This window comes from Cebidichthys violaceus, unplaced genomic scaffold (assembly GCF_023349555.1).
Source record: "Cebidichthys violaceus isolate CVI_PGR_0920_01 unplaced genomic scaffold, fCebVio1.0.p SCAF_3, whole genome shotgun sequence".
In the NCBI taxonomy this organism is placed as follows: domain Eukaryota; kingdom Metazoa; phylum Chordata; class Actinopteri; order Perciformes; family Stichaeidae; genus Cebidichthys; species Cebidichthys violaceus.
The window spans coordinates 2104782-2116307 of NW_027176483.1; the positions used below are offsets into that span (position 1 = coordinate 2104782).

The 11526-nt window shown below is 40.6% G+C and overlaps 1 protein-coding gene across 2 annotated transcripts in view; it reads right to left on the bottom strand.

The window, feature by feature from the left end:
* LOC137881739 (actin nucleation-promoting factor WASL-like) overlaps window positions 1-10489 on the bottom strand; it is a 17988-nt gene extending 7499 nt beyond the window's left edge. The window contains exons 1-6 of one of the 2 annotated variants that reach the window (XM_068723814.1): window positions 9962-10489; window positions 5862-5996; window positions 5554-5640; window positions 5215-5311; window positions 4289-4312; window positions 1-49 (exon numbers count right to left, since the gene is read on the bottom strand). The exon at window positions 1-49 is cut by the window's left edge and continues 159 nt beyond it. In XM_068723814.1, the coding sequence (XP_068579915.1) occupies window positions 1-49; window positions 4289-4312; window positions 5215-5311; window positions 5554-5640; window positions 5862-5996; window positions 9962-10066 (497 nt within the window). In that variant the 5' untranslated portion in view covers window positions 10067-10489. The remainder of the gene's footprint in view (window positions 50-4288; window positions 4313-5214; window positions 5312-5553; window positions 5641-5861; window positions 5997-9961) is intronic. The other variant, XM_068723816.1, reaches the window with a different exon arrangement.
* Between the last annotated feature and the right edge of the window lie 1037 nt (window positions 10490-11526).

The following is an 11526-nucleotide window of genomic DNA, read 5'->3' on the forward strand; positions in this document are numbered from 1 at the left end:
TTGATCTCCGGGTTCTTGATGTCCACCGTGGCGATGTGCAGAGCTGGACCTGAGGGGGGGGGGGGGGGGGGGGGGGGGGGGCATCTGTCATTTTATTCATGTTGACGAAACATACAAGTTATATCAATTAAAGAAAGTTGATTTAATAAAAACTGATTATTCTGAGGATTTTGTTTGCAGATTTGTACTTTTTTTTTAAATTTAATGTGATGACATCAGTAAGTAGGGGGAAAGGGGGAGGGGCTTCAAGTACAGAAGGTTGTGACCGAGCCCCCCTCACTCCGACGTCAACATCTAATCTCTGGTACCCGAGGGTCGACATGACAGAGATCTTCTGTAGACGTCCCTCGTCTTCCCCGTCGGGGTCCGAAACCGTTCAGTCCTCGAAATTCCCCCGTAATCCCCGCAAAAACCGCGGCAGCGTCCGACATAAACCACCTAATCCGCTGCTAATCCCGGTACAAATCCCCGGGACTCCCCATGAGAGCTGGACGTCTGTTCACCGGGACCCTAAAGAAGAGGCTCCTGAGGACGGACGGGTCGGCTCTAGAAGCAGGACTTTTACCATCCTGACCGAAAGGCTTTTGTGTAAAACTGCCGAAGATCAGAATGTTTGTTGGGGACAAAGTATTTGTTCATCTGGTTGTGTTTAATATTTAATCACTTTGGCTATTCTTGTTCAATAAACAAATATGTTGTAGAAGCTGCATTCTCTCTAGTTGTATAGAAGTCTAGTCTAAAATGACTCTACTTCTCTCTTGATTTATTCCCTCAGTAAACATTGTAAACATGAGTTTATGGTCTCAATCTCTAGTTTACAGTCTTCTTCAATACAGCATGATGTTCATTTAGTACATTATGCTCCATTTAGAGTCAAACAGACCAGAAAGCAGGGGATGATTTAGGGGGCGGGGCTACACAGTGATTGACAGGTCTTTACCAGAGACGTATAAGACGTCTCTACATCACTCCTCAGTCCAGATATGGTCACTTCCTGTTCACTGGTTGCAAAAAAAACCAAGATGGCGACGGGTAAAATGGCGAACTCGAAGCTTCAAAACATCCACAAACCAACGAGAGACGTCATGACGACTACGACTACTTCTTCTTTACAGACTCTGGTTTTGTAGCAAGGTATCAAACGTATCAGCAAAATGTACTTTGAGAAAATCCTGTTCTACTGATGCGGCGGTCAGGAAAAACGTGCCAAAAACACGAGGATGCAGGAACTCAGAAAGGACCGGATACAGAGAGCTTCTAGACTCTCGGCTCTTTCCCAAAACAAACCTGACCGGCAGCAACTTAAAGCCTCAACCCCTACTTGCTTCTCTCGCCAATGAGCGGCTTATGATTTAAGAGTTCACATCGGGTAACAAGTAGTGGTGCAACGGATCATAACGCTCACGGTTCACAATCACGTCTTGTAGTTTTAATGATGTATTATTAGTGTAAACAGCTCATAGTTCATCTCTAATATCCATTTATGTTGTTGTGAAAACATCTTCAAAGTACTGGATTTATTCAAGTTTATCACCAACACTACATTTTACAGATTACATGTGAACACATCACGATAACGTTATAATTCACCTTCAGCCAGTCCTCATGTTCACTGAGCAGAGCCTGAAGGCATCATAGTGTAACTGAAGTGAACCTCCGTTGGTTAGCCGTTAGCGGTGCTGCTAACGTTACTAGCTCTCCTCTGATTGGTTGTTTACAATGAAACATGATCAGAGACTAGAACCACATGTTCTACTGAGTACTGGAGGAGAACCATCGTCAGGAAAACTTTATTTACACTGTGATGGTTAACGTTAAAACTTTATTTAACACTGCGATGGTTAACATTAAAACTTTATTTACACTGATGGTTAACGTTAAACTTTATACTGTGATGGTTAACATTAAACTTTATTTACACTGTGATGGTTAACGTTAAAACTTTATTTACACTGTGATGGTTAACATTAAACTTTATTTACACTGTGATGGTTAACGTTAAAACTTTATTTACACTGTGATGGTTAACATTAAAACTTTATTTACACTCTGATGGTTAACGTTAAACTTTATACTGTGATGGTTAACATTAAACTTTATTTACACTGTGATGGTTAACGTTAAAACTTTATTTACACTCTGGTTAACATTAAAACTTTATTTACACTTTGATGGTTAACATTAAACTTTATACTGTGATGGTTAACGTTAAAACTTTATTTACACTGTGATGGTTAATGTTAAAACTTTATTTACACTGTGATGGTTAACGTTAAAACTTTATTTACACTGTGATGGTTAACAGTAAAACTTTATTTACACTGATGGTTAACAGTAAAACTTTATTTACACTGTGATGGTTAACGTTAAAACTTTATTTACACTGATGGTTAACGTTAAAACTTTATCTACACTCTGATGGTTAACGTTAGACTTTATTTCCACTCTGATGGTTAACTTTTAAACTTTATCTACACTCTGATGGTTAACGTTAGACTTTATTTACACTGTGATGGTTAATGTTAGACTGTGTCATTAATCTGAGGTTCACATGCGTACAGAACCACTAACGAGAGAGTCGGAGGCGAGCCAGCAACATTCCCAAACAATGTGGGTTATCCCCACATAACTGAGACACAAACTCTCCAGAGCAGCCAGATCCTTCTGTTACTCTCATGTTTCAAATGTCAGAGTGAACCTATCCGCACCGCCGGAGAGAAACTTCAGGGAAACAAACGATCTCGAGAGAGAGAGAGAGAGAGAGAGAGAGAGAGAGAGAGAGAGAGAGAGAGAGAGAGAGAGAGAGAGAGAGAGAGAGAGAGAGGACTGATGTGTTTCGTTAATCCTGCTCTTTACGGCGTCGCCGTGTGCCAACAACTTAATGAAGGTGGACTTTTGAGGACGACGTGCAGGAGCAGCTGCAGAGCAGAAGAGCTAAATGAAAAGCTCCGATTCACTGCGACTGTTCCTCACAACCGTGTTCATGATAGAGAGGAAACCACGTCGATTTCATTGGTCAATAACGGAGTTTGGTTTTCTTCCTTGGAAATATAATTGACAGCAAAGCTCCAGATTAACTGTGTTCACCACTGAAGTCAGTGCTCACAATCTAAATGTTATCGACATCTAAAAGTGGTTATTTGCATGTAAACCAAACGCACAATTCAAATGATAAAGAAATAAATGATTATATTTTAAATTAAATAAGCAAATCTTGGCATTAATAGTTTTAGTCATATATTATAGGCTGCTTAGTGCTAGTTTTAGGAAGTTAAACAGCTCATAATTCATAATGCTGTGAAAACAGACGTCTCAGATGTTTTTAAGGTTGTTCTTACACGGCCGTATTTTGAACAAATTGTGAGTTTTTGTGTGCCGACGTGAAATTATCACCAGCATTTAAAAGGCTGCAATCAAATCATTGTTTCATACTCGTGCCATTGTTGTAACGGAGGGTTAAACCTCCACCGATATATCAGATCTTCATGGTTTAAAATACACAGAATAATACTTTCTTACAGAGGTCTGAAGTTCTACGGGAAAATACTGTTTTTTTTTTGGGGGTGCAGTACCACGTTCGACCACCTTTACGCCAACATCTTTTAACCGTCAACGCTGATTCACGATCACTTTCCTCCCACAGAAAGACTAACATTAAATGGAGTAAACGGTAAAAAGAAGAAGAAGGCCGCAGTTAACTGAGGGGATTACAGATTAAGAGCCTAACGAGGACCACGACCAGGGTTTAAAGGGGACAACAACAGAGACCATGTGGGCCACATATGGCACAGATGGACGTCCTGCTGACCAGATTAACCTCAACCGACCGAAGTTTTTAAATCAGCTTCATACGACAGAGCTGCTGGAAAGTTTGTAGTCCAGTCAGATGTCTGAATGGTCTTTCATGCTTTTATTTTGTAGTTGTCCTTACTAATAGATGGCATTTAGTTTAGTACGTGGAGAACAAAAACGCTGTACAACTGAAAGAGACAAAGGTCCTCTGAGCAACAGTTAGATAACAAGAGAAGACATTCAACCTGGAAGCTTAGATTTAAAACGGGAACAGCTTCCTGCCGAGAGTTTCACAATAAAAGCAGCCTGGAACAAGCTGTAATTAACAGACATTATTGTTGTTGTTTTTTTTGTTTTGTTTTTTCCAAATATCTATTATTGAAGGAAAGAAGACGAACGTTGATACAACAGCTGATTACAAACTTTAAAACCGGACTTCGTCATAGAAGCAGGAGAATCTGCTTTATCAAAATGAACAGCATCAATATCAACGTACCATTTTTAGGGTCACCTCTCTTCTCTGCAAAAAAAAATCAAAAATGAACACAATTATAGTTTCATAACAAAATGGTCACATAAAAAAAACCGGAAGCTGTTTGGAGTGTTTCAGAGGAGTGAGCTGGTTAGTGAGATCCTGAGGACGGCTGAAGAGAAGACCACGCTTTAAGGAAACATGCCGACTCAGCAAATAAGAAGTCAGAGAGAGAGAGAGAGAGAGAGAGAGAGAGAGAGTTCAGGAGGTCGTCGACATGAGGAGAGGAAGAGAAGGAAAAGACCTTCAGTCACCGTCACAGTTTGAGTCGCGCTCCTCAACAAGGAGCTGGAGGAACGTTTAACAGCAGCAGAGACAAGAAGGAAAGAGAAAAACGTCCCAAAACTCTGGTCCAACTCATCATTCACTTGTACTTCTGATTCCAAGAACACAAGATGGCGATGGCCAAAAACTACGTTCACTTCTCATATATATATATATATATATATATATATATATATATATATACGGTCTATAACTGGACCGCACTGGTTAACCAGATATTTACACTGAACTACCGAAAACCAAGTAACGTTCAAGTGCATTCGTTCACAGACGGACTGCCGACCTTTGACCCGAGACGCACATTTTATACAGCCTCAAGTCAAGGCTTCATTTATGAACAGTCTTCCTTTCTACGTCTACTTTTATAATTCGTTCAAATCAAATGGAAGCGACAGTAAAAACCCCGACTCCACGTTTCTCTGCTGGCTCGGTTGGACCACAGGTTTGGGACTGAGGTTGAGCTTTTTTTGTTGTTGTTTTTTGTTAGCTGGTCAGTATTGTGCAGCCTGAGCCCAGGTGTGAAAGGTTAAAAAAAGGTCACGTCACACAAAACGGGTTGAGGAAGCGGAGAAGGACGGGCGGACTGAAAGTGGGAGGAGACGTACCGGTCTTGCGCTGCCGTCGGTTGAGCAGGTCGTTGATGGCGGCTCGGAATCTTTTGGCCTCTTCTTCGCTGGCGAAGTTCAGACCGATCTGACAGGTCTGAGAGGAAGAAGAGGAAGAGACGCCCATTACCAAAAGAACATCGTTTTATTATTTAACCGTCAAAACAAACAAATGCTTTTCAATCCCGTCAGTGGGTTTTTGGGACGATGCGTGTCCAAAATAAAAAGCGCTGGTTTCTGGTCAGAAATAGAAACACGTCTACTTTCAAACGCTATGAAAAGACAAGGACTTGACTGATTCTGACTCTGAAAGACACTCGTCGATTACGAGTCACTCACGTCTCCTGTGAACGAGATGAAGTAGGACCTGGAGCTGCTGATGGAGAAGTTGTGGTACAGTTCCTGCTCAAACATGGTTTTCCCTTCCTGCAAAAAAAACCAAAACACAAAACAAGAGACGGGAATATCAGAGGAGATCGTCCTTAAGGTTCAGACGTGACTCAGCGCGTTTACTGATGAAAGCTCCCGCGGATTAAAGTGGTTCTTTTTGGATTGATTTCCTTCTTTTCAGACAGTCACAACAGTCCGACCACAGTCCACAAATCCACTCGCTTAAAATACCCAGAGTGCCGTTCTGCACCGCTCACCTTGATGTCGAACACTCGGATGAAGTAGGACCTCAGCGGGTTGTCTTTCACCAGACAGGCCACTCCACAGCACCGCTTCACCCAGCAGCAGCTCCGGTCTGAGCCGTACACCTGGACCACCGCCGAGCACAGAGTCTGAACACACATGGGGACAAAATATAAAATATAATAAACATTTAATGATCTAAAAGAAACATGGCGTCACAAAGCAGGAAACAGAGCAGCCGCATCTGGACTGAGGAGTGACGTAGAGACCTGTCAATCAGCGTGTAGCCCCGCCCCCTAAATCATCCCCTCTTTATGGTGTGTGTGACTCTAAATGGAGCATAATGTACTAAATGAACATCATGCTGTATTGAAGAAGACTGTAAACTAGAGATTGAGACCATAAACTCATGTTTACAATGTTTACTGAGGGAATAAATCAAGAGAGAAGTAGAGTCATTTTAGACTAGACTTCTATACAACCAGAGGAGTCGCCCCCTGGTGGACACTAGAGAGAATGCAGCTTTAACACCGTCCTGCTTCTTGGCTCTCATATTGTGGGTCTGTGTATTAACAAGTCGTTAAATTTAAAGTGACCGTTTCATTTCACATGTGACATTCCTCCACTGTGTTTGACCGTCACTTCCACACGGACAGGAAACGGAGTCCGGCTGCCGTCCTCGGACCGCTCCGGTTCGTGTTTTTATTTTTATTTTTTAGGAGTTTCTGCAGAAAGCAGCTCCAGCCGCCGAGGAGGGAAAAACGCCACCGGGTTTTCCTCCTCCGTGATTTATGAGCTCAGGTCGGAAGAGCTTCGGGAAACACTTATCGCCATGAAATCACCGCTCAGCAGCACACAGGAAAGAGGCCAAAGGTCGGCCCTTTAAAAACGCCTCAATTAGGCCGCGGTAAATTCTCACCGAGGGGAAAGTATGCGGCAGTAAAACACAGAGAGCAACACTGCAGACTCCCCGCAGCATCGGAGAACCCAGAGAACTCCAGAGAACGAGCACTGAGAACCACGTCCAAGTCACTCAACAGATTCAGAGTGTTTCCTTCAAGGCAGTTTGAGTTGAAGCTTTGGTAACCAATGAACCGTTTAGGGCTTCAATCGAACGAAAAAAAAAGCAACTTTTAGAGACTTTAAATTTCAAAATAAAAGGCTAAATCTATAGATTGATCCTCCATCAAAATCAACATGTAGTCATCTGATATTTACTTCTGTTTCAGTTCAATGCAGTTGGAACTCCTTTGCCTGCCTGGTGGTGCGTTCAAGTACAAGAACAATCAATCTGACATTTGAGGGCCGACGTTCATGAAAACAGATTCTCTGTTTTTCTGACCTCGTGGCTCATGAACGCTTCTCCGTCAACAAGAAGCCTTCTCAGAGGAACCGAGGAACTGTGCCCGTTGAGATGTACACGTTCCAGTAACCCTTTAAAAAAAGGACTTTCACCCCTCTATTGGCTTAAAAGTTGAGGTTCTAAGTTCTTAATCAACGTCAAAAATCACTTTTCTGCACAAGGTCCATTCATCTCACGGCGAGGTTGTTTAGTCATCCGAGTGCAATGCGAGAACAAAACTCCAGAAGAACTTTGAGTAAACGGAGAAGCTTTGAGGAGGTGCAGCACCTCAGAGAGACTTTGGTCTGGTTTAGATGCTATTAAACCAATTTGTTGCTGCATTTAAAAAAATAAATAAAAAAGGTTTACAGTTGAATTGCAGTTCTTTTAAATGTTGTTCTGTGTGGAAAAGAAGATGAAGTCTGACCACAAGTCATCAATAACTCATCACAACAGCACGCCTCGCTTAGAATTGGTCCTGAATGCAAATATCAAACTTTTAAGATACATTTGTGCAAAAAGTTGCAAGAGAAAATTACAGTAAATACCTGTGATTTTGACGCTGGATCGCACTGGTTCAATTTAGAAGCGGATTGAGTGAGACGGTCGAGGTCGTAATCGTCTCGTGAACTTGTTTTATTCGACGACAGTCGGGTGGAACGCAGAACACGGCGATCGCTACACGACGAGACAAATCTACAGCCGAGCGCCTGTTTTTCTTTGATTAGAGAGATCGGATCACGAACAGGCCGCCGTGTTCAGCACTCGTTCCGTGACGTTAATGTTTCATGTGAGACGGAGGGTTCCCTGATGTCAGCTCAGACTGGATATTAGTGCCAATACAATATTTTACACCTTACTTTGAGGAATACATTCATTTTTGCAAAATCCTTTATTTCTACTTAATAAAATATGACATGTTTATCGTTGTCTAAACACAAGGGGCCATATAGGAACATGCCTGGATAAAATACAGTCTAAAACTATCTGATCAAACAATAAAACAACGGCATTTAAAGACATCTTTTGATATTCGGAGACAAAAAAGTAGTTCCACACCCAGACGTAATGCTCAGTGCAGATCTAGTTCATATTTAAAAAGTCTGTTTAATTAGAAAGGCCCTGAAGTGTTTCAGTGGCAGCCGTGGTTCTGCGTCAATAAGGACGTGAGCTTCACCGCTTCTTCTCCTGCCAAGGACACACGCGGCCATCTTTGATGGAGTGGAGAGAAATGCTGCAAAGTCACGAGACGTGAAAGAACACCGGATCAGACCCCCGGTTTAAGACGATCTAAGCAGTAGGTGAGATGTTTGCAGCTCCAGGGCTTCAGACTCTTGTATCCACCGTGTCTCCGTGAAAAACCTCCAGTAACGTAAAATAAAGATTCACCGACGACGACGACGTGTCCGGCGTCCCGCCTGGCGCCCCGCTGGGGACTCTGACATTTAATATTAACACAGACATGCGCTGAAGCTTCACAGTCAGACTAACGTACTACAGGTCATCAGCTGTTAATCTGTTGAATTTATCGTATCCATTTAAAAACCAAAGAAAGTACATTTTAAATTATATATAAAAACAGAGAAAACTCTACAAACCTCACACTGGAGAAATTTGACTAATCAATGAATCGTTTCAAATGATTTGGCACTAATTAGAGCCATAAAAAAAAAAAAAAAAAAAAAAATATATATATATATATATACATATATATATACACATATACACACACACATATATATATATATATATATATATATATATATATATATATATACATACATACATGTATATATATATATATATATATATACACATATATATATATATACATACATATATATATATACATATATATATATATACATATATATATATACATATACATATATATATATACGTATATATATATATATATATATATATATATGTATATATACATACATACATACATACATACATACACATACATACATATATATATATATTCATTCATGTTTTTATAATGAACTATTCTGCTAATTTGTCTCTAGATCAAATGTTCGGTCTGTAAAAATGACAGAAAATAGTGGGAACAGCTCATCACACGTTCCTTCAGTCTACGACCCAAAAATATACAAAAGTTTAATTTCATATAAGACTAAAAAAAAATATGTATATATATATATATATATATATATATATATATATATATATATATTCACATTTTAAAAAGGGGCAAAAAACAGGTGATTTAGCCACAATTGCCCCAAAAATTACTTAAGAGATATTACTAATTAGATATGAAAATTCTGGGGTTTTTTTCGGTCACCGACGTACAAAATCTATTCTAGCAGAAACGCATTAATATTTTGTATTTATTCCGAGTCAAAATCATATTTGTTGCATTATCGAAAGTGTTGATATTACAAATGTTGTGGATTTAGTTATTAATCTCTGCATTTAGAGTAAAGTTGTGTCTCTCTGAGGGGGAATCTGTTCACCGATTTTGTCTTTAAATTTAGACAACAGAAGCTAAAAAAAAAAGGACAAAAACTGTACATGGTCCCTTTTAAATTAAATAAATAAAAATAAACAGAATACATAGAGGAAGGGGGGGGGGGCATATTTAGTCTCAAGGGCCAGCTACATAGATACTTTATTAATCACAGCAATTATAGTACAGGTAAATAAAACAAGAGTGCAAATATTAGATGTAAAAATGCACAATATATAACCTGCACGGTGTTCTTATCTTAACCTGCACGGTGGTAAACAAACGGAGGGACTCACGGCGCATTTCCTGCCGAGGTATCCGAACAGGCACTCGTTCTCCTGCGGGGTCAGGAGGATGGAGCCCACGTTGGTCGCTCTGCGGGGCTGCGGGTGGTTGTTCATGGCTCCGAGTTACTCTAGTCGCGGTACGCGGTTAATTCCCCCAACCCCCCACAAGTCACGGACTCGGCAAACATCTACGATATCTACAGACAATCCATGCGGGCTCCGGTTGCTGTGGCCTGCAACCGGATCATCTCCGCTGAGTCCCGAACTCCCGGCTGCAGGGCGGTGGAGGAGGAGGAGGAGGAGGAGGAGGAGGAGGGAGGAGGAGGCGCCGGTTTGGGATGTTTTCCAGGCTCGACTCCTGGTTCAGAGACGGAACTTAAGATGTCTCCGTCTGGGGAGTTAAATGCAACACTAAGGACTCGCTGTGTGTGTCTAGAACGCGGATAAACGCTCAACTTTCATTCGGAAACTCCAGCCAAGATGCAGCAGCGATGCGTACATCCAACATGGCAGCCATAGCGGAGCAGACCACTTTAAAGAGGAAGGAGAGGGGGGGTCGGACAAACTCCATAACGTTCCACTTGTAATGTGAAGAACACGGTCAAGATGGCGAACGTAGACGCAGCGATATGTGATTCGACGTTTGTGTTGATGTGAAACTACGTGAGGGGGGGGGGGGGTTATGTTTTTTTTGGTAAATTGTGAGTCTGAAATGCTGCCACAGCGGATCAAAATGGTTCGGTCCGATGTGGCAGCAGGAATGCGGCTCTGCGGAGGGAAGGGGAGGGGCGAGGAAGCGTGACGTAAGAGCGGGGAGGAGCCAGATGGTAGACGTAAAAAGGAAAAAAAAAATGTAAATAAGACGCCTTTCTTTATAAATAATTTATAAACTGTTGAATATTTTAAAATAGTAAATTTTTAAATAATATATAAATTATAATACTGCCATTTAATAAAAAAACTTTATTGTAACAAAACAGAGAAAAATAATCATATTGTATTAAATGCATACATAAAAAGAAAGGAAGAAAATAATAATTAAAAATATCAATAATCACCGTAATCATCATCACCTGCCTTAATGACAGTGTGGATTACATTATGAAACAACAAGGTTACTAGGTTAATTTATGTGTAACCCATTCACACTACACACAAGGAATATGCATAGAAATATTTAAATTTGAATGTAGTAACATAAGCTACTTATCCTTATACATACCTAGAGAGACTTTGATTTATAGTAGGAATGAGGTGAAGTGCAAAAGGTCGGGTAATGCCAGGTTTGGTGGGGTTGTATTGGTGATACCTAAATCAGATCGTTGTGTTAGTTGGAGGAGATCTGCACTATCAACCGTATATCTGTGTTGTTGTGAAGCCCATCCTATATATCTTGCATCTCTTCTGCAGTTTATTAAAAACCTATTGCTTTATTAGATTACGTTATTATCTCGTTCTGAAGTTCAAAACAGAGTAAAAAGCCTTAACTCACTTTCATTTATCCACTATGTGTTTCTGCGTTTGTGGTGTCGTGTTAGTTAAAGGTCAACAAATAAACTTTACTTTTTATGAGT